The 22,117-nt window shown below is 43.2% G+C and overlaps 2 protein-coding genes across 13 annotated transcripts in view; one reads left to right on the top strand and one right to left on the bottom strand.

The window, feature by feature from the left end:
• LOC127559992 (tectonic-like complex member MKS1) overlaps positions 1-13,191 on the top strand; it is a 46,000-nt gene extending 32,809 nt beyond the window's left edge. For 3 of the 7 annotated variants that reach the window (XM_051994201.1, XM_051994200.1, XM_051994199.1), the window contains exons 3-17: positions 4,235-4,390; positions 5,816-5,913; positions 6,420-6,548; positions 6,821-6,925; positions 7,563-7,671; positions 7,936-7,992; positions 8,857-8,899; positions 9,414-9,476; positions 10,268-10,338; positions 10,696-10,765; positions 11,036-11,143; positions 11,533-11,666; positions 12,123-12,205; positions 12,294-12,391; positions 12,478-13,191. In XM_051994201.1, coding sequence (XP_051850161.1) covers positions 4,235-4,390; positions 5,816-5,913; positions 6,420-6,548; positions 6,821-6,925; positions 7,563-7,671; positions 7,936-7,992; positions 8,857-8,899; positions 9,414-9,476; positions 10,268-10,338; positions 10,696-10,765; positions 11,036-11,143; positions 11,533-11,666; positions 12,123-12,205; positions 12,294-12,391; positions 12,478-12,551 — 1,398 coding nt within the window. In that variant the 3' untranslated portion in view covers positions 12,552-13,191. Of the gene's footprint in view, positions 1-2,541; positions 2,613-4,234; positions 4,391-5,815; positions 5,914-6,419; positions 6,549-6,820; positions 6,926-7,562; positions 7,672-7,935; positions 7,993-8,856; positions 8,900-9,413; positions 9,477-10,267; positions 10,339-10,695; positions 10,766-11,035; positions 11,144-11,532; positions 11,667-12,122; positions 12,206-12,293; positions 12,392-12,477 lie in introns of those variants that run through there. The other 4 variants (XM_051994198.1, XM_051994197.1, XM_051994202.1 and 1 more) reach the window with 3 other exon arrangements.
• The window catches only part of LOC127559991 (eosinophil peroxidase-like), an 83,544-nt gene that overhangs the window by 56,475 nt on the left and 4,952 nt on the right, over positions 1-22,117 (bottom strand). For 4 of the 6 annotated variants that reach the window (XM_051994193.1, XM_051994194.1, XM_051994192.1 and 1 more), the window contains exons 7-11: positions 21,853-22,059; positions 20,229-20,544; positions 18,959-19,119; positions 17,096-17,351; positions 16,599-16,769 (exon numbers count right to left, since the gene is read on the bottom strand). The exons of 1 other annotated variant lie outside the window; for it this stretch is intronic. In XM_051994193.1, coding sequence (XP_051850153.1) covers positions 16,599-16,769; positions 17,096-17,351; positions 18,959-19,119; positions 20,229-20,544; positions 21,853-22,059 — 1,111 coding nt within the window. Of the gene's footprint in view, positions 1-13,697; positions 14,176-14,416; positions 14,630-15,052; positions 15,291-16,598; positions 16,770-17,095; positions 17,352-18,958; positions 19,120-20,228; positions 20,545-21,852; positions 22,060-22,117 lie in introns of those variants that run through there. One more of the 6 variants, XM_051994190.1, reaches the window with a different exon arrangement.

Below are 22,117 nucleotides of genomic sequence, written 5' to 3' on the forward strand. Positions count from 1 at the left end.
CTGAGTTCTTGAATTCTCTGCTCTTCTCCTGGCCTCCTGAGGACTTTATAACTTTGAGGAGGTTGGCTGCTCTGATTTGCTTCCCCATAGAGGATTTGAGTAGGGAGAGGAAAGGGGAAATATATTTTTACCAAAAGAATCCTGAATGGATTCTAGTTCTATAAGTTCTATATAGTTCTAGGCACTTATACCATAATCTAATCAGTTAGTCAGTATACGTTTATTAAGCATCAATTGCCCATTCATTGATTAAGGCAGTCAAACTGAAACCTGTTAAAGACTTAGCTTAAAAAAGTCAAGGTCTTCCACTTCATCCAGGGCCATTTCCAGTCCTCCTGATCTCTATCTGGCTCCTAGACCCAGAAAGCTCTGGAGGGAAAAGTGACCTTGCACACTCTCCCTCACTTAAATCCAACTCACTTGCATGTCATGGCATCTCCTCCCTGATGTTGTGGTCCTTTTCAAGAAGGGAGGACCAACAACAATTAAGTATCAACTACTCTCTGCCAAGCATTGTGATAAACATGGGGCATACAAGAAAAACAAAAGAGAGAGCCCTTGCTCTCAAGGAGTTCACAGTCTAATAGGAAACAACATGAAAACAATAGACAAGTTACACACAGGCAAATTTGGAGATAATCACAGTGGGAAGGCCCTAGAATTAAGGGGCTTGGGGAAAGACCTCCTGTAGAAAGTTGGATTTCAGTAGAAACTTAAAAGAAGCCAGGAGACAGAGATGACCAGCAGTGACACTGCGTGGAGACAGGAGGAGCAGTATCTTGTCAAGGATCAGTAGGGAGACCAACGATGCTGGATTGAAATCACTCCATCAGGTGGAAGGAGGAAGAAGATTGGAGAGGTGGGAGAGAGGCAATTGAAGAGGACATCTGAACAGAGGATCTTCTGTACCACCACTCTAGAACTTGTCAGAGCACATGCTACTGCCTACTTATGGTCCTTTCTAGTCTCTTTTGTGGAATGATGGATTGCCCATTCCTGAGAATGGATATTCTCTTCTACAAATCATCTGCCTTACAGAGCAGTTACGATCAAATGTTAAAAGTGGCTAAAAGTGGCAGTTAATATTCTCTTTGTTCCACAAAATCCATTTAACCAGTAACATAAACACATTTAATCATCATTCTAAACATTGTTTTTTATGGGGAAATCTGTCTAAAATTACCACTTGAGACAAAAAGGAGAACCATTTCCGAAGGGGGACTTCCCCAAGTCCCCCAAACACTGTTGCAGAGTAAATGTGCTGTATGATCAGAGATTCAGAACTAGAAGGGACTTTAAGGCAATCTTGCCCAACTTTCTCATTTTACAAATGAGAAAACTGAGGCCTGTGTTACCGGTTAAATGGATTTTGTGGAACCAAGAGAATATTAACTGCCACTTTTAACATTTCTATAGAAAAGTGAGTTCCAATTTCCAAATAATTAACTTCTAGATTATTAACAATTGGGAGCTGCCTATGTAGCACACATCTGAAATTTTAATTGGCCAAAGAATGGAGAAGAAACACTATTAAATAACTAGACTCTTCCTTTCTTATTTTCATTGGCCAAAGAGTGGAGGAGAAACACTATTAATAACTAGATTCTTGTTTTCTTCTTTCTTTTATAAAAATTCCCCAGGGGAGGAGGAAGCACAAATGGTGAAGTGGAAAGAACTTTGGATTTGGAGTCGCAGGCCCTAACTTCTGTGTCTGGCTTTTCTCTTTACTACCTTCTCTTGGCCTTATCTATCAAGTAAAGGAATCGGACTAGATGAGGGGTTCTGAACTTTAAAAAGTACACAAACTTTAAAAAATATTTTGATAACTATTTCAATTAAATTTATTTCTCTTGTAATCTTTTGTATTTTACTTGAGGCATTTAAAAATATTCTGAGAAATTAGGTCCATAGACTTCACTAAATTGCCCGAGAAGTTCATAACACAAGGAAGGTTAAGAATCCCTTAATGAGGTGATAAAGGATTCTTCAGCTCTAAATCTGATTCTTTAACTTCCACCTTCTTGTTTCCCTCCTTTTAACCTTTCCTCCTATCCTCTCCCCTACTCTCCCCAGATGAGTGTCTTAGACATTTTGAGCTTTTTTTTGAGCTTTTGAGGAAATTTTTATCTTTGAAAAAGGTTAGAATAGATTGGATTGGATTCTTTTAAAAAGTAATTGCTATGCCATCCCTCAGTTCCTTCTCGGTCCTTTCTTTCTGGATGTACTATGCTGCTTCTTCAGGGATTTTAGCTCTGGGCTTGATCTCATAAGCTCAAGGGGCTGGGATTCTCCAGAATAAAGGAGCAATTTGAGGAGGGCCAAGATGGTGGTGTTTAGCACTCATCATTGAAGTTTATCTCCTGTTGTCAGATTTGAGCTAAAACTTGGGGAGTGAGAAACAGGAGAGAAGCTCCTGTTCCCAGGGGTATTGCTAAGTCATGGCCTGTTGAGAGTCTTGCAGGAGAAACAAGCACACGGGCTCAGCTGCCCTCTCCAGGAGTGGAAGAGGGGAAGCAGGGGGCTTCTTTGCTTGTCTTGCAGGTGAGCATTTGAGAAAGGGAGAGGATGAAGAAGAAGTGGTGATTGGTTGGCAGGAGAAACTCTTTAGTCAGGTAAGTCTCTGGCTTCCATTTCTCCCTGTCTCTCTTCACAGCCATGACAGTTGACTGTCTGCAGAGACAGCCATTGCTGTCTATGACTTCTAGTCCAACCCATACACAAGGAAAGCCCACAAGTGGCTGGCTAGCCTTTGCTTGGAGACCCTTCTTTCTCCCAAGATCCTCCCCCATTGGCACAGCCCTCATTGGGAGGAAGTTTTTCCTGACATCCAGCCTAAGTTTGCTTTTTGGGACTTCCACCCATTTGTTCCTGGCCACGTCCAGTTGAACAAGCCTAGTCCTTTTTCCATAAGTGCTTGAGAATGTTCTGAATCTTCTCTTCTTCAGGCTAAATTTGCCCAGTTCCTTCTACTTATTCTCACATGAGGTTCCTTGTTTTTCCCTTTCCTTTTCTTTCTCATTATCCCCATAGGAGGGAGAGTGAAAAGCAAGGAAACTTGTATTTCCTTCCCTCATCAGTACTTCTGATGAAGTTGCTCTGATGAGCAGCTCCAAGGGAAGAGCAAGATAAAGAGGAAGCTCAAAAGTCTTCACTCAATCCAAGTTTGGGGATGATCTGAGATTTTACACATCTATATCTTGTCCTCTGTTCTTTTTTATTTTTAACAAAAAAATATATCTAAGTTTTATTGATGCCTTTTGTTTTTACCTCACATTTATCTCCCAGGGAGAAGCAGCATGGTATAGTGCATAGAGGGCTAGTCCCAGACTCAGGAAGACCTGAGTGTAAGCCCTGCCTCTGACACATCCTGGCTGTGTGATCTTGGGCAAGTCACTCAGACCCTGCTCCCTTTCCCAGCAGAATGCCCCCATCTGACAGAAATCAAAAAACGAAGAAAAAGAAAAGATCTTCAGTAAAACTGACCAACACATCGGTTGTGTCTGGCAATGTATGCACCATTCCATACCTGTAGTCACCTATCTCTGCAAGAAGGCAGATTCATTATCTTTACCTCTTCTCATTACCCATATTTAATCATTATAAGCATTTGAATAATAATTATATATGGTTCACTTTTGGTCTTTTGTTCTTTCTGTTGATATGGTTGTAGTCATTGTGTATATTGTTCTCTTGATTCAACTTAATTTTAATCCTCATACTTTTCTGAATTCTCCCTATCCATCACTTCATATGTCAAAAATAACACTCTGTAACATTCATGCAGCACAATTTGTTTAGCCATTCTCTTATCCTTGGACAGCTGCTTTGGTTTCCATCTCTTTGCCTGCCTCCCAAAAAAAGTTCTGCTTTGAATATCTTGGTGTAAATGATACTTTTCTTCCTTTGTGTTCCTTGAAATTTTTACCTAGCATCAAGTACTCTGCAGCAAAAGATATATTTATCTTAGTAACTATTTCAAGAATAATCCTAATTGTTTTTGCAGCTGGGACCAATTTACATTTGCTCTGCCTGCAATGTATTAGGTGTACTTGTCTTTCAGCAGCAACATTATTTCTGTTCTATTCATATTCTTTAGCCTGAATAACTGAGAGTTAACAATGTAAATGTGCCGAGCAGAATAAATTCTGTGGGATCAATTTGGATGAGAAACAACATGAACTTCATTTGAGGGTTTTCTCAAGGGTTACTTGTTCTCTTTCTCCTGCATTGGAAGTTTGAGGTGGACTTGTACCAGAATGAGTCAGCCTGTCAAACCCCATTGGATCATCAATATCGCCAGGAGATCTTAAAGCTGGAGGCTTCTGGTGGCAGGAGAAATCGCCGCATCTTTACCTACACTGATTCTGATCGCTACACCAACTTGGAGGAGGTACGTTTTTCATTTTGCTCTCTCCAAACTTGCCTCCTCTTTTCCTTTCCTTTGTCCTGGGTAGAGATCCCAAACCTGGAGGGACATGAGGTGCTCCTGTTCTGTCCGCTGCGATGTACTTGACTAGAGCCTGGTGTCTCCTGCTCTGGGCTGGCAGCCACAGGACTCCCATTTGCAAGGGGATGGCTACTGCTCCTCTTCCCTAGTAATGCTGATCCTGCGTCTAGAGGGTTCGGGGGAACCAATATAAAGGCCCAAGTGTGGAAGTCCCTCAGATGTTCAGCCTTTCTCTCGACTGTCGAGTCCGCATTGTATTTGGTCATTTAAGAGAATAGTCCAGAAGAACTGGGATGCTCTGTCTAGCCTGCAGTTTACAACTGATGTCAGTGCACTGAGTTTGTGCTTCTTAGCATGTTGTGTGGGGATTTTTTTTTTCATTTATCGTGTGTGTGCATGAGTGCACATGTGTGCATGTGTATTGTATGTGTGTGCATGATTGTACATGTTGCTGTGTGCATGTATATATGTGTACATGAGTGCACTGTGTGCATGTGTATGTGTGTGCATGAGTGTACTGTGTGCATGCATGTGCACATGTGTGTTGTGTGCAGGAGTGCACATTACGGTGTGCATGAGTGCACATTACGGTGTGCATGAGTGCACATGTTGCTGCGTGCATGTGTGCTCATGAATGTACTATGTGCTGTGCACACTGTGCATGTGTGAGCATTCACAAAGCATTTTTCTCACAACTGTCCCAGAAGGCAGAGAGTTATTTTTATATTATGAAAGAGGAAACTGAGGCTCATTGAGAGTGAGATTAAGTGACTGTCCCGGACTAGCATGTGGCAAAGCTAGAACTCCATCTCAGCTCTGACCCAAATCCAGTGCTCTTTCCCATCTGCCATATATCTGGGGGTGTCAGATGGAGTGCTCGGTATACAGTTGAGTAAATGGTGTTGGGTGAATCAAATACCATCTCCAAGATAGCAGTGAAGTAGGGCATGAATTGTCTGGTGTGGATCCTGCATATTTTCTTCATGAAAACCAAATTAAAATGTGGATAATGCTCAATATTTGTGCCTAGATACTTTCAAGAGGTTTTTATCCTTAGATGACTTTCCCCATTTTCTAATGAAATAGTGTGTTAACTGGGTAACTTCTAGTTGGCACATGCTCAGAGAATGCAAACTGATTATATCAGCATAGTTCAAGCTTAGTTAAGAGGGCTCCAGGGTTGCCTTCCTTATGAGGCAAGATGAAGCCAAGGGGAGATCACTTGTGGTGTTTGTTGGTGGTTGTGGGGTGGCTGCTTTTTAGATGCAGGTCTTGGGATTGGGAACAGAAACAAGAACATTCCCTTGGTTGCTCAGCCTGAAGTCATCATGTGTAGGTGAGGGACACACGGCTGTTCTCTTTTCCCAGCATTCTCAGAAAATGACCACCTCGGACAGTGAGGTACCCTCCTTCCTGGTTGAGCGGATGGCGAATGTCAGGCGTCGCCGTCAGGATCGACGAGGACTGTGAGTGTGAGCAGGCGCTGGTGGGACGTGGGCTCACTTGCCCCCCTCAGTCTCCTTTATCTTCCTGAGTCTAATGAAATAAGAGAGGGACCACCCTGCTGCCCTGAGCAGACCAAGTCTAGATTAGCCTATTCCCTCCTGGAGCCCACATTTTAGGAAGGCCTTCCTTTAGCTGTGAGGTGAAGCATCAGACCCAACAACAGCAGCCAGGGAGGCAGAGGGCCTGGAGGTCATTTCATAATGGACTTGGTAAAAAGGAACAGGGAATGTTTAACTTAGAAAAGAAAGGACTTAGAGTGGGCCATAAGAGCTTTCTGTGAAGTAATTGAAATGTCACATAGAAGAGAGACTATATTTATTCTGTTTGGTTACCAAAGAGTAGAAATATCAAAAGATAGCTCTAGGCTTAATGGCAGAAAGAAACAGAGTTGTCCTAAAGTAGAACGGGTAGCCCTTTCCAGCTTTCTAGGACTAGGGAGGGCAGTGTTTGTGTGATGTCCCCCCAGGGAAGGTGGTATCCTCAAGTCCCGAATCATCACCTGGGAACCATCAGAAGAATTCATTAAAAGCAATCATGTCATCAACACCCCGCTTCAGACTATGTACATCATGGCGGATCTGGGACCCTATGGAAAGTGAGTGAGACCTCTGACCACACTGCCCAGATCCCTGCCCTCTCCTTCCTTCTCCTATAATATTTGTCTTTGTCATTGTTGTAAGTAGTGGGATACAGTCTTACCTTTTTGTTTTGTTTTGGAAGATCATTCATTGTAGTAGTAGTAGTTAGACTCCAAGGGAGAAAGGGAACTGCCCCTTACCTGTCCCCAGACCTTCCAATGTCCTACCCCTCTATCTTTGGTACTGCTGTTAGCCTCCTAAGCATGAATCCTAATTTCCTGATCTATAGGCTTGGTCAGAGGGATTATGAGCAAGTCCTCTGTACTCTGAAAGTGGACAGCAACGGAGTGATCACAGTGAAACCAGATTTCACAGACAACAGGGGACCTTACAGGTAAGGAAAAATGGAAGGACTGTTGAGGAGAGTTTTAGTGGGCTAAAATCTTTTTCCTTCTCTTCATTTTTTGATGCTAAAAGCTGATATTTTACAGTCTTAATTCCTTTCTGATGTTCACTTTTTAGAGGCTCTACTTTTAATGGAATAGCCTGCCCCAGGGGCATTAACTAGAGCAGTATTTTAAAAAACCTTTTTTATTATTCATTTATCAACCATAAGATTTCAATAGACAATATGGAAAAGAAGACTATATATGAAACTGTGACATTCTGTGATAGTATTTTTGAGTAAATATTATGTTTAACACAATAATAGACAACAAACTGTCCTACTTGTCTGTGTCTCTTGAACTTCTTTCCTTGGAGCAATTTTATTTCAAAGAATGGATGAAATTAAGCTGAGGGTCAGATCTTGTTCCCTAAATTGTCACATACTTCCTGACAACCAAGGTGGAAGGTGCAAATTAAGCTACTAGATACTTGCTATCCTTCCATTTTGCCTCTCTACTTCAGCACTCCTCCACTCCTCAAGCTGTTTCAGGCAAACATAGTAGATTAGAGCTAAGAGATCACATCTGCTTTGTCCAGACTTAATGTCTTTGCTCTGACTTTTCTTCATGGTGTAATCCGAGCAGAATTGTAACTGAAGGGGAGAAGCAGGAGCTGTGGAAGTACACAATTAAGAATGTATCCTCCCCTGCACAGCGAGAGGAAGAAGAACGGGAGCAGCGTGTGTTCAAGGATGTAAGGTCCCTGTTGCCAAAGCTCTCTAGGGTGGGCCTCGAACACTGGGAGTTGAGGCTGTGTCCAAGGGTGGGGCCAGTAGTTTTTCTTCTTCCCAGTTGTAATGTAGGACTGAGCCACAGAATTAGGGCCAGGTGTATGGTCAGCTAGTTTTCCCTGCCTTCCCCCTTGGTTATTTCTCATTCCTTTACTGGTCAGAGCTAAGAGCCAGAGACAAAAGGAGGAAAGGGGATAAGTGTCTGTTTTTTGGCTTTGTTTCTTCAGCTCTATGGCCGGCACAAGGAGTATCTCAGCAGTCTAGTGGGTTCTGATTTTGAGATGGTGAGTAGCCTACTTCCTTGCAGTACAACTAATTGCATGAATTTAGTGCAGGATGACTATGACTTATCAAGTGTATGCTTGTCACACCTTCTGAGCATTTTTCTTTCAAGTGCCAGGAAATGGGAAGTGATGTCAGCACCATCGAAGGGCAGCTCCTTGACTGTTAACCAAAAACAGGTTAAATTGTCTGTATTGGGATCTTTTCATTCTCTGCCAAGAAGCCTTGCTTTTAAGTCTGGCTTCATGGAAGAATAGAAAGGGTTTTGAGTTAGAAGATCTGGGATTAAATCTCACTACTTTTACTTACTCCCTGCATATGCATTCCTTAATGAAGGAAACTGAGACCCACAGTGATCAAAGACATACCCAAGGAATAAATAAAAGTGTGAAATAAAAGTAAGTGGACTAGAGAATTGCTGAGTTCTTTTCTGGCTCTGAATCTTAAATTTAAGTCTACAGGAGTAGATAGTTTTCTCGTGGGTCTGATCCACTGCAGATTTCCTGCCCACTGCTGTCCAAGGAAAACAGGATGCTTGTGTGCTTTATTCTCTATTGTACCTCAGCGGGCATCTGCTATTGCTGTCATTGACTGGTTTTTATTAGTCTACCACATCTCTTTTATCTCTTTGACTGGCCTTCTATGCTTTTTTTCCCCCCTCATTTTCCAGAGATAAGAGAACAGTACATTAGTAGGAGGTAGTAGTCACTGCCACCCTACTGCCCCAGGTCCTGATACCTGGGATTAGGTGGTAGTTCTAAGGCCCTTTTGCCTTAATAGTTTGTGTCTATGGTACCCCGCATGTGGGATCCTGATTATTGGACAGCATTTTCTAGGACTTTCCAATCTTTTCTCTACTCTCTTAGGCTGTTCCTGGCTCCCTGCGGCTTTTTGTTAATGGAGAGGTGGGTAAGTATCTTGAAAGTATATGGTAGAGCAGAGAGACTACTAGACTTGGAGCCAGGAGAGCCCTGGGTTTGATCGTCATCCCTTCACTTGGTCATTCTGTAATTATGAGAGTAAGTCATAGTGCTTTAGCTGCCTCATCTCTAAAATGGGGACAGGAATCCCTAAAGCGGTCATCTCATGCTGTTGTTGTGAGGATACTCTGTGGTGTTTTCCCAAGTCTTAAAACTTTGCATGAATCTTCTGTGATCATTATGTGGTCCTTCATGCTTAGGCAGCACTTGACATTGTGGGTGAGCCATCATACCTTAAGAATTGCTGTGATGGTCAGTGATGCTGCTGTTCTGGGGCACTGAGTTTTCCCTGGGCTAAAGCATTAGGCCTGTTTGTTAACCTGAAGAGTTGCTTATGATTAGGACTATATTGCAGACCTGCTGATGTTCCCCTTGAGGGGAGGAGTATAACATGCTGAAATAATTCCCCCAAGGTCCCTCTTCACTGTTAACTCTCTTTTCAGTTTCAGCCCAAGGCTATGAATATGACAATCTTTATGTGCACTTCTTTGTGGAGTTGCCTGAATGTAAGTAATTCTGTAATCAACCAGTTTATGGCATGGTTTTCCACTGGGAAAGACTCATGTTGCCACTTAATTCAAAATACAGACAAAATAGGTGCTGATATGTACTTTCCCTTCACTTTGTCTTTAGCTGTGATAAGAGCTTTTAGGCGAAGCCCATTGTTGAGCTCATTGCCCCCTGGGGCCAGTGGCTTGGGACAGATAAGGGTGTCTAATGACTGGTTTCATGTCCTCTTCCCTTTTTTCAAAGTGACTATTTAATAGCATAGATCTGAGCAGGAACTTTGCCAGAAAGTACAGGTCTACTCAAACTTCTTGGGGATAAAACCTTTGCATCTTTAGGCAGCAAGGGGGTACAGTGAGTAGAATGTTGGACTTGGAGCCAGGAAATCTGAAGTTCAGATGCAGACTCAGACATTTACTAGCTGTGTGACACTGAGCAAGTCATTTTAATCTGTCTCAGTTTCCTCACCTATAAAATGGGAGTGATAACAGCACCTGCCTCCCAGGTTGTTATAAGGATAAATTAAGATAACATTGGTAAAATACTCTACAAGCCTTAAGGTCCTATATAAATGCTAGTCACTGTTATTATCATCATTATCCCTGTACCTGGCACTGTTCCCAGAACATAATAGCTGAACTGAGCTAGGACCCAAAAAGTTCCCTTGGCTTTATCCCAGGCTTCCACTGAGAGCTGTCACGATTCTTCCAGGTGCTTTGTCTTCCTCTAGGCTACTTCACTGTTCTGAAGGTTCTAGGGAACTAACTGCTTTCTGGTCTTTGGTTCCTAGACTGGTCAAGTCCATCATATCAGCAGCTCTCGGGAGTAACACAGACTTGTGTTACCAAATCAGTGGGAATGGTAAGGAGAAAGAAAAAGGCCAGTCTTTGGAGCCCTGCTGAATATCTGCTTTGGGGATTGCAGCTGAAGCCCTCCCTTCCTTTATCAGGCAGATATATAGCACAGGGATGCATGCAGAGCCGAGTCATGAGCTCTTGACCATGAGTCCATAGTGAGCCCCAGCCATGTGACAGGCCTTGTGCTGGGGGACCCAACGGACCAAAAGGACTAGGACCAAAAATGAAACCATCAGTGGCCGTAGTTTGTATAGGAAGCTATTCCCCTTTGCATGGTTATGGTGGAGACGTTCCCAGGGAGGCTACTGCTGTGCTCTATGAGACCTCATGTGGCCTGATGGTGAGCCTTCTGTCCCTCCAGGACGAAGTGGCGTACTTCTCTTACCCTTTCACATTTGAGGCTTCGTTCTTCCATGACACTGAAGCTCTTGGTAAGTTGGTCGTGGGCCTGTGGGTTTAGAGCCAGCGGGGACCACCATGGTCATCGGCCCTTTATTTTCACATGAAGAAACTGAGGCCCCGGTAGGGCGAAGCCCTGCCCAGCGCCACGTAGGCTGCACGTGCCAGAGTTGGGACTTGAACTGGAGTCCTCTGATGCCAGTAGCCTTGTTCTTTGCAGTGTGGCACACTGCCTTGCCTCCTGACCCAGGGCTGGTCCTGGCAGTCACGGAGTCCCACTCTTGTTTGCTTATGTGCCCCAGAGGATCTGTCTCAGTGGCCTGTGCTGTACTTGGAAGTCATCTCGCTGGATTTCTGGCAGAGATATCGGGTGGAAGGCTATGGGTCCATAGTACTGCCCACAGCACCAGGTAAGTTCACCCATCCTAGAACTGGAGGTTTCCCAAAGAGTAAGTCTGTTTCTGGGCTTAAGGTGCTTTAATTAGGAGTTGGAAGACATTTGAATTCTGACTATTTCATGGTTTTCTGAAGTTCTCAGTGATTTTTACTTCTTCATTAAGGACTACTGGGTGTAGCTCTAACTTCCTCAGCTTTGTTGGAATTCTTAAGTGCCTCTGCTAAAATTCCTTGGTTTTCGGCCCTCGAGAAAGGAGGCAGCTCTTATTTTGAAAATCCACTCAAGAACTTACTGGTTCAAATGTTTGCATGACTCCTGGCAAGGTATATATTAGAACTGTTTTTTTTTTTTTTTGATTCAATGGTCTGATTGGATGTTCTTACTGTCCCTTTGGCAAAATAGGGTCTCATACCATTACAGCCTCAACATGGAGGCCAGTGGAGTTAGGAACTCTGGCAGAACTGAGGAGATTTTTCATTGGGGGCTCACTGGAATTGGAAGACCTATCATATGTGCGAATACCAGGGACCTTCAAGGTAAGTTTTTCCCTGGCTAGGTCCAAGGAAATGAACCTTATACAGGGAACTTATTTTTCTGAATGAAATATGGGGCAAAATCCATATTCACTTGTCCATGATTCTGGCATTAGAGATGATTCCCTTTCTTCCCCTGATCAATATTATCTGTAGTGTCATGGGTTCTAGGATGCCTCAGCTACATTCTCAGATAAGATGTAAGTGTGCTACCAACTTCAGAAAATAGAAAATTCCCTTCTTCCTCCCTCCTCCCTAAATGCTGCTGGTGTAAGATAGGGAAAAAAGGGATTTTTTAACAGGAAGCCAGCCATCTGTGTTGGGCATTTTGTTCTTTAGTGAAATTGGAGCTATTCCTAAAACTAGGAATTCAGAGTCTACCTTTAGCTGAAGATGACTGCTGGCAGAGGTAATGTAAGGTAGTTAGCTCATTGATGCTCTTCTGCACCTATTCTTTAGGGGGACCGTCTGAGCCGCTTTGGGTTCCGAAGTAAGACAACAGGCAGCGTTACTTTCCGCTTTAACTGCCTACAGCAGTCCATGTAAGTGGCCTTGGCCTGGAGGCCTTGCTGTTCACTTGCGCAGAGGGTCCAGACTCTACTGACCATCTCTGGTGCTTCCATTTAACAGGGCCTTTTTGGAGTCTGGCTCCACTTGGAAGAAGATGCAGAGTGTGCTGGAAGGCATAGGAAGATTCAGTCAGCAAAACAACATTTTTAATGTGCTAGGTAGGTTTCTCCCTCATGCTGGCTTCCTACACAAGCCTGTTCTTCCCTAGTTAGGCAGAGTAACCCCTTTTCTGTCACTTTTTCAGAGGCCTTCCAGCGAGCCCGACGCCGCATGCAGGAGGCTCAGGTAAACCTCCCTGAGGATCTGGTGAGCTCCTGAGCACTGTAGCCTCCAACTAGCAGCAGCCTCAGCCACAGTGCTCCCCAACGACCAAGGACAGACACTCATATCCTCCAAGACCATGGGCTGCCCTGCGGCTTAATGTTCAACCTTCCTTCTGGGTCAGGATCCTGTTACAGCAAATTCCAGCAAGGCCAGAGCTTGTTGGGATGAGGGCCGCACAGGCAGAGGGACTCTGTGGCAGGCTTGGTCCCTTCAGGGAGCCCTGGGCTGGCCTGCCCTGCAGGAGGCAGGGCAGCAGATCAGGGCCTGAGGTAGTTGATGACTTTACAACCTCACAAGGGAATCCAGAAAAGAAGGAGAGTAAAATGAATCAGGGATTTTTTCACCATCAGAGTTCTGGCTCTCTCAAAACCATCTTTTTTTGACTTTTGCTTCAGGCAAATTGTGTGTGGTGGTGGTGGGCATATATGGGAGAGTGTCTATGGTGGTGTGTGTGTGCACTCACGAACTTCTGGGTAGGGACCGAGTATGGCTCTGTGATGAGGAGCATTTGTATCTGGGGGTTTGCATGGGTATGTATGGACAAGGGTGTGCCCAGTCTGACCTACCTCATATACATTATTGAGTGCTTTGGTTTTGCTTTTAGGTTTTAAACATATAACTTGCTTTTACACCATCTCGTTGTCTTGCCTGATTTTCCATCCAGGTTACTGGCACACTCATATTCCCTCAGAACTATGTGAAATGGTGAGCCAGCCTTGCTTAAGAGATGTTAACTTCTTTTTCCTTTCATACCCAGTATTTATCCTATTCTTCAGAGGATCTCCCAGTGTGGGCTTGTTGTTCAGTTAAGGGTCCTATAGGTAAAAAAGGTACAACAAATAGGGAAATTCCACAACAGCAACCATTTGTAATGCTCTTGGCCTTCAACCACTTTTTTTCTGGTCAAATCAGCCCATTAGTCATAGAAAATAAGACATTCTGCACTTTTTCCAAGGATAAGAAATTGGCCATATCACCTTAACTGAAGGCTGTGCATAGCTAATGTCTCACACATAGAGCACTTAAATTCTGTCTTCCTTTTTCCCTTCCTTTTCTCCCTTCTGAACTTATTTCCTCTCTTCCCTTCCACCCCTCCTGGATTGTGAGAATGTCCTTCCCCAAGCACACACACAGTGACAATTGTGCTTTTAACAGTGCTTTATTGACAGAAGCAGGATGTAACACTTGGCTCACTGGCCAAGAACAGATTTTAGCCCCAGAGGAGGGATCTTGCAGGAATCTGTGGCATTGTGAGATGTCTGACTCTTGGAGATCTAGAAAAAGAGACTTTTGTACTTCAGGGCCAGGGAACCCACTGCCAACTCCATCTCTGCCCTGGGGCCTCAAGGTTTCTGCAGGTCCAGGATCCATTGCCGTTAATCTTAGCATGACTTCCCAGGCCCATGCATCTGGGAACCTGGGGTAAAAGCTAGATACCAGAAGGCAGCAGTTAATGGTATCCAGGGAACTCATACTGCCAATCCTAAGCAGTAAACTTGGCTCTGAGAGTGAAGCCAGTGAAAGCATCAGCAAAAAGTGGGACTATATGGAGAAAGGGCTGCTCCTCCTGGATGCTTCTGACTGCCCTGTTCCCAAGGAAGGAGCCTTGGACAGACTTCTGTGGAAATAAACAGAAATGATTGAAAATGTAGCCATCCAACGAATCTGGAATGAGGCAATCTGAATGTCTTGACTTTCACCCAAATCCTAGATCTTGGAGTTGGCCAACAGCAGCTCCAGTGGTCATCCCCTAGGAGATTTTCTCCTATTCATTCAGAGTGACCCTCAGTCCTTTCCCTCCTCCAGAAGCCTGGGGACTCGGCTCACTAGCAGAGAGGAAGAGTCCAAACTCTCTTTACCTGCGTAGTCCTCATCTCTCTCTCCAGGCTGAGAGGTTCAGCTGGGGGATATTCGCACAATTCACAAAATCCCTTGGGTAGGTATTGGCCCTGAAGATGCGCTGGGGGATAGTGTTAATGCCGCTGTTGTCACAGATAATCCGAGATAAGGAGACACTGCTCAAGGCCTGGCGCTGGCTCTCGGTAAAGACACCTTGATTCTCCCACCAGAACCTTCAAAGAAAGTGGTTGTGGTGGGGTGAGGTGGAAGGGAACAACCGCACAAAATCTCAAAGGCATACTTAGCAGCAGGGATGAAGGTGGGAAATTTGTTCTTGAATGGAAAGCCCACCTAAGGGCCAGAATTGCCATTTGGGCTTACCCTGGTCTTTCTGATTCAAAAGAAATGAAGCCCATCAATTACTCTCATTCCTCTCTTTAATTTTTGGGTGAGAGTTTTGGTGTTCTCTTCTTCCTTGTTTGTTTTTTTGGCTGAAGCAATTGGGGTTAAATGACTTGCCCAGGGTCACACAGCCAGGAATGTCAGGTGTCTGAGGCCAGATTTGAATTCAGGTCCTCCTGACTTCAGGGCTGGTGCTCTATCCACTGTGCTACCTAATTTTCCCCTCTTCCTTCCTTTAAACAAAGAGCACTTACCTGTCTCCATCTCTTGCCCTTCTAAACTGATTCTCAAAAATACAGGCCAAGAGAGGTCCTACTCTGCCCCCAGGCAAAAGGGGCTCAGCAACGGCTCCAACCCAGATATCAATGTTGTCAGGAGTCCCATACAGACGCATGAACTTGGCTGCCAGATTGGTGTTCCTCAGAACCCCGGCAAGTTGGGCCAAATTTCGAGGTTGGGAAAGCCCACAGAAGCGCCTCCAAGCATTGTACCCTAGAAGCAAGAAGGTAATAGTTCCAGTCCCACCTCTTTATCTCCCACCAAGCTTCACTCTCAGAGAGAAGTTCTGGTCATCCAACTCTGGGCTTGAATTCAGAGTTCTCTGCCTTCTAGTACTAACTTTACTATTCCGGGAAAGCACAGCCACCTTCCACAAGTCTGCTAGTCTCATTAAATTCTATGCAATAAGCATGCACAAATTTGAACACCTGGTTGTGTAATCACAATGTATGATTATGTTCACCTGACCCATAGCTGTGTGCCTAATGATCATTATGCTGCAAGGTAATTGGACATAAAGGATAATGTAGGTGACAAGTGTCAAAAGTTTTGCAACTCTAGAATCACAGACTTAAGCATGCAAGAGATTTATCTGATGCAATATCTAATTTTTATTACTGAAAGACTGTAGGCTTGCCCACTGTTACACATACTAGCAGAGCTAACCTGTAAAAGCAGGTCCTCTAATGCCAGATCACTTTCCCTACACTGTATGAAGCTATGGATATCTCTGTTGATAGTTTGACTAATTAAATCTAAGAAGTTCAGCTCTCAAGGGTCAAAGCCCAGCAGAGCCTAGTATCAGAGGCTAGTATCAGAGAAGGAGTTGGCTTGGCCAGGCTTGGATCCAGTGTTCATCTTGGGCAACTGCCTGAATGCATGAACCTGGGGCCAAGATTACTATATGGGCTACAGCTCTGTCCCTAAAAAACAAAAGAATGAAACCCTGACTGACCAGAAGAGACTACAGAGACTTACAAGAATGGAGATTAGAAAAACTGTGAGAGGAGGGGAAGCTGGAAGGAGAAGGAAACAACGGAGGTCCCCTCCCAAGTCTAAAGCTCGAGGACCCAAACAGCTCCCTCTCTCCATTTCTCCAACACAGGCCACCAATAAGATGGATGGAGAACATCCTCCCCCCCCTTTCTCTGTCCCTTTGTCTCAGTCTGCTTGTCTCTGTTTCCCTCCTTTCCTCCCTCCCTTCTTTCCTTCCTCACAGGATGGGATGCTAGAGCTCAGTAAGCTACCTCAATGTCATTACTGGCCAAAGGTTTGATCCACTATTTTCTCTACCCCCTGTGCATTTTGGAAAGAATTATGGATCAAGCCCCTTAATGATAAAACGCTTTAAGCAGCCTGAGTTAGGAAATACTGAAGGTCAAGTGGAACATTGCTGGTAAGAAGAATGGAGATCTGAGGGGAGAGCTTTTGCCTGAGCTAACCCAGATGCCAAAGCCTCTCCTGCCCTGTGATTGCCTTTTGAATCCCAATATGAACATAAGGGTGGTCTAGTCCTCTTACCTGGGAGACCATGGTCTCGGCTGCGTTGCATGTTGAGAGCAGCCAGGTCCAGCCCAATGCGCCTCAACTGTCTGAATAACTTGTCCCTGAGTTCATCCACCAGTATCTCGTTTTGGCGGTTCAGTTTGGCTGGATTGGCTATGAGGCCTCGGAGAATGGGGTCGATTCCACCTGGGAGAGAGCAAGAACCGAATGGAACTGATGTTTACTCCTAGAGGTAGCAGTGTTCAGAGGGACCTCAGTAGGATCTGTAGCCATGGTAACCTAAAAACCTCACTCATCAGTCTAGCAATACTTAATCGCCATAGAAACAACTTTCATAGGGGATAGGGAGGTGCGGTGGTTAGTCAGTGAAGGGTAAGGGTACATATCCCACTGATGTTCAGGGAAACCTTGTCCTCTCAGAAAACGTCTGCATGATCCATTGAATATTGCCCATTCCCAGGTGCCCCCTTGAGCAGAAATCTCCAGTAATCCAAGCCAATAATCATAATTACCTTCATTTACAACCCTCCAGCTGGCAAAAAAGACAGTGCTAAGAGGGACTCGAGAATTGGGTCCCAAGGACTGGTACTGGTTGCCCAAGCGGAACATGAAGGGCTGGATCAGAGTGTGACCAAAACGGAAGGCCAAAGTGAAGACATTAGCGACGCGAGGATCCACTAGAGGAGAGTAGCCCCTATAGGGACCCAGAGTTCTGGCGGCCCTAGCCTCGCCCAGAACCAGGGGGAGGAAGTCTCTGTAGGTTATGATCTAGAAGAGAAGACAACCAGAGGAATAATCTTCTGTTTCCTATACCCAGAATTTATTTGTTCATGCGTTCAATGTTTTTCATTCAACAAGCATTTAAAAGGTACATATGAGTCACCAAGTGCTAGAATAGAAAAAACAAATGAAACTGCCCCTGGCTTCACTCTTTTGGAAGGAAACAGTGTGTACACTGATAAATAAATATTTATATACAAAATAAATGCTAAAAAATATCCTGAGGGGATCAGTGAGAAAGAGCACCTGAACAGAACCTTGAAGGAGGTAGGGATGCTAAGAGACAGACATGAGGAGTGAGAGCATTCCTAGGAGGAATGGGGAGTTGCCAGAACTTCACCAGGGAAGGGGCAGGGTCACACCCATACTTTGGGAATATCATTTTGGCAATAGTGTGCAGAATGGATTGGAGAGTGGGGAAACTTAAAGCCAAGGATGTTAATTAAGAGGCTATCACATGGCATTGTCAAAGGTAACAAGAAAGGAAAATGACAAATGTGGAAGGAACTGTAAGAAAACAGGCACATTGTGTGAATTGGTGCAGTCATTCTGGAAAACACTTTGGAAATGTGTTCCTAAGTCACTAAACAGCATATTTTTGACTCGGTGATACCAATACCAGGCTTATTCCCTAAGGAGATCAAAGAAAGAAGAAAAAAGCACATATATTAAAAAATACATAGCAGTTCTTTTTATGATGGTAAGGAAATAGTAACTAATGGGGGTATCCATCATTGAATAACTAAACATAATTGAGTATAATTGAATACTATTGTGCCATAAAAAATGACAAACAGGATGGTTTCAAAACAAAATGGGAAGACTTGTATGAACTAATATAAAATGAAGCAGAGCCAGGCTAATAATTTATACAACAACACTGAAGACAACTTTGAAAGTTTTAAGAACACTTTTCAGTGCAATGACCAGCCACACAAGAGGGCTGATGATGAAGAATACTATTCACCTCCTCACAGAAAAGTGCAAAAGGAGACATACATTTTTGAATATGGTCAATCAGGAATTTTTTTCTCAATAATATAAATTAGGTTTTTTTTTTCTTTTCCATGATGGGGAAGGGAAGTGACAGTAAAAATTAATGCTTATTACCTTTTTTAAAAAAAGTAAAATAAAAATTATATTAAAATGAATGGCACTGAGGTCTTGAACTGATATCCTGTAGATTATAATGTCCTTGACAGAAATGAGGAAAGTGGCAAGAAGAGTGGAATTTAGAAGGAAGATTTAAACAATTTGAACTATCCTTTTTCCCATTTGTATAGCACTTTTTTTTTTCAAAGTAATCTCCACACCTATAATCAATTTCTTGTTATTTCCAATCCTGGGAAGGATTTATCTTCCATAGGGAAAAGATTCCATAGTGAAATTAAAAGCAGGAATGAGTCTAGGACTCAAGGTTTTCTGGCTCCTAATACAAGATTTTTGTACTACTTTTACCATTTGTACCCAATTAAGTGGTTACATATATTCCATTATAAGTCCTTTTCAGGCTATAAAAGAGTTCTGTTACCTCTGTTTTGAATCAATTTAGCCTCTCACCCTGGGAATGATGGTGGTCACTCAGCAGTACTTACCTGGACAATGGCTCCAATAATCTTCCGAGCCTCCTGGTACAGTCTCTCTCCACTCCACTGAGGATTTAGTCGTTTCAACTCCCTAGCCAGCCGGTTGTGCTCCCGCACAAAGACGGTATGGATTGCTGTTAGTTTTGGGGTTTCACTTGCTCGACTGTCACCTTTGAAAATCCCAAATTCAAATGACCATCAGACCCCTCTCAAGACATTCGCTGCCTAATGGAGGCCCTTTGTTTAGACCTGAAACTTGCTCTGTGATCTTAGGCAAGCTCCTTCTCTCTGAGACTTTATTTCTCCAGCTAAATAGTGAGTTTCTTTCCATCAAACCCTGGGAGTCTGAAAGGAGAGAGTAGATTTCTAAGGGCAAGTTTATACCCAATGAGCTCAGGACTGGTCCTAAGAGATTCAACAAGTGTTTGGCTCTGTGTATTCATGCAAAATCTAATAGTCTAAGTTCTGGAAGAGAAATCTTCATGTAACTTGTGAGAATGACTAGCGCTTAGGTGCACAATTAGGAGAAATTGTAATGAAAATGGGCATGAATGAGTTTTGAAGCCTTGACTCTTGACTGTGAAGTCCCAGTGAATTATAATTTGCCTCCAATTGCTATACAATAGTCTTATGCTTTTCTCAAACTTGTAATTTGATGTCTTCAGTAACAAGGGCAAAAAACAGAATTGGACAAAAATAAATATATAGTCTATATCTTTGTACAGATGGAGAAGGGAATGAGTCATAGATTAGTATGTTAGTTCCTTAAATTTTTTTTTTTGCTGTGAAATGGGACTATTTTTATAACTAAGTTCTAGGGACAATAGTCATAATTTAGCAGACATACAGCACTTGAGTAAATCTGTACATTTTTTCTTGGCAGGGACATTATCCTCTGAACCTTTAGCCATAATATATGCAAAATAAAGAGTTATATAGCATTAAGAATATGAAAGTATCTCATCCAATCCTCTGTTTTATATATGAGGAAAATGACAATGAGGAAAATGAATTTCCCAAGCTCACATAGGAAAATACAGTGCCAGGATTTGTCCCCACATCCCCTGACTCCAGACCCAGAGTTCTTTCTGACACACTATACTTGCTTTTATATATCATACTGCATCTCAAAGACATCAAAGATTTGAGTGACATAACTGGAACCTGTAGGATAACCACACTGATAAAGAGCCTGCATTTCTCTTTGTGGCCCTAAAGGTCTGGCAACTCTTTATAAGAGTTGTTCCCAAGCCCTTCCTCCTAAACCCATGTGCCTGACCTGCCAGGAAACAGGGAATTTGAGCATTTCGGTTGGTGAGCTTGCAAGGGTCTTCCTCTAGGTTATCAAAAGGCAGAAGTTCCCTCCCGTTGTCTTGGAATCGTGTGTTGACAGCCATCAGCCCCAGTTGATTGGATGTGTTCCTGAGTCGGGTGGCAAGGGCATCTTCACTACCATATACCATGCTGGCATCCACAAAGGAGGTAAGTGCATTGATCTGATTGAGGACACAGTTCCTCTTGGCACAGGCAGGTACAGAGCGGGCAAAAGGGATACAGTCCCTCGTATTAGTAATCCGAGGGTCATTTCGGGGGATCTGTAGAAAGAAGAAGGTGGATAGAACTAGACTAGAGTTGGCCTTCACTCCCAACAGAGGATTCCATTCTCTCTGTCATCTGTCTTTAAAACCCAGCTTAAAACTTAGCTTCTCTAAGATGACTGTCCTTACTAACTCAGTCTTACTCTTCTCAAAGAACATTAGAACCAGAAGTTAAATCCAGTCCAACCCTTTCATTTTAAAGAAAACTTAAAGCTAGAGAGATAAAATGACTTAGTAGTGGGGCTCCAAGAGGCAGTAGAGCATAGTAGAAATATTTGTTAGATGTAGAGATGGGAAAGTTCTGGGATTAAATCCTGTCTCTGACACTTGACTATGACTCTTGGCAAATTTTTTTTCTGAGCCTTAGGTTCTTTATATGTAAAATGGGATTGATGATGCCTGTTGTAGTTCATTCTCTCTCTTTCTCTGTCTCTTTCCCCTCTCTCTCTCTCTGGATCTATATGGATAAATTGTTAATCCTGAAGATTCATCTTCTTAGTTCAGATCTGACCTCAGATACTTACTGTGTGACTCTGAGCAAGTCACTTAACTCTCTTTATCTCAAGTTTCTTTATCTGTAAAATAAGCTGGAAAAGGAAATGGCAAACTACTTCAGTATCTCTGCCAAGAAAATCCCAAATGAGGTCACACAAAATGACTGTACTACAAATATTCGATTTGTTGTTTTGCATTAGGCTGTGAAATCCTTGAAAATCAGGACTATTTCTTGCCTTTCTTTGTATCCCTAGCATACAACAGGTGTTTAATAAATGACTGTTGGATTGAGCTGCTTCCACTGCTGAAAATCTTGTATTTCCCATAAAATCCTATTTAAGCTACCCTTTTCTATGAAGTTTTTTTGTATCTTCCAGCTACTATTGCTCCCCACCCTCCCCAATTTATTTATTTATTTTATTTTCTATATACTCAATTATGTATGTTTATATTGATATATTTTGTATTAACTATATTTCTCCTTGAGGCTAGGGATGCTCTTGTTTTTATGACTCTCTGATTGTACTCCTATTGTATAGTGCTTAGCATGGTGCCTGGCATCGAGTTGAATGATTATAAATTATAAAATGATCATAGACTATGTTAAATTATTCCCTCCCTGTTCTACTTTTTTCTCTTGTCTCCCAAACCAGACTATAAACTCCTTCAGAGAAAAGGCTATGTCTTATTTATTTATTTTTTTTAGCAACCCCAGTTCTGTAAAGGCCTCATATAGTACTCAACACAAAAGAGTGTCAATAGCTAGGTCCTTCCTACATTGTATTATCTCTTTTTCCTCAAGAATCATACCTGGATAGGGAAACAAGGAAGTATCCGGGCACAGCTCTTCTCACAGTCAATCCCCCTGGTGAAAGCCACCCTGGCTTGAGACTCTGGGCTGAAATCCAAGTCATGATCAATGAACTGACCCCACTGCATGAACATGAGTGCCCTCTCCTGGTCCAAGGTGATCCTTCCCTCAGGGAAGCGGACAATCTGGTTGGAGACATCTCGGACCTGGACAGAAAAGATTGAGTTAGTACAATGGAGTTGATGATTTATCCAGAGTCTCTCA

This window comes from Antechinus flavipes, chromosome 4 (assembly GCF_016432865.1).
Source record: "Antechinus flavipes isolate AdamAnt ecotype Samford, QLD, Australia chromosome 4, AdamAnt_v2, whole genome shotgun sequence".
Classification (NCBI taxonomy): Eukaryota; Metazoa; Chordata; class Mammalia; order Dasyuromorphia; family Dasyuridae; genus Antechinus; species Antechinus flavipes.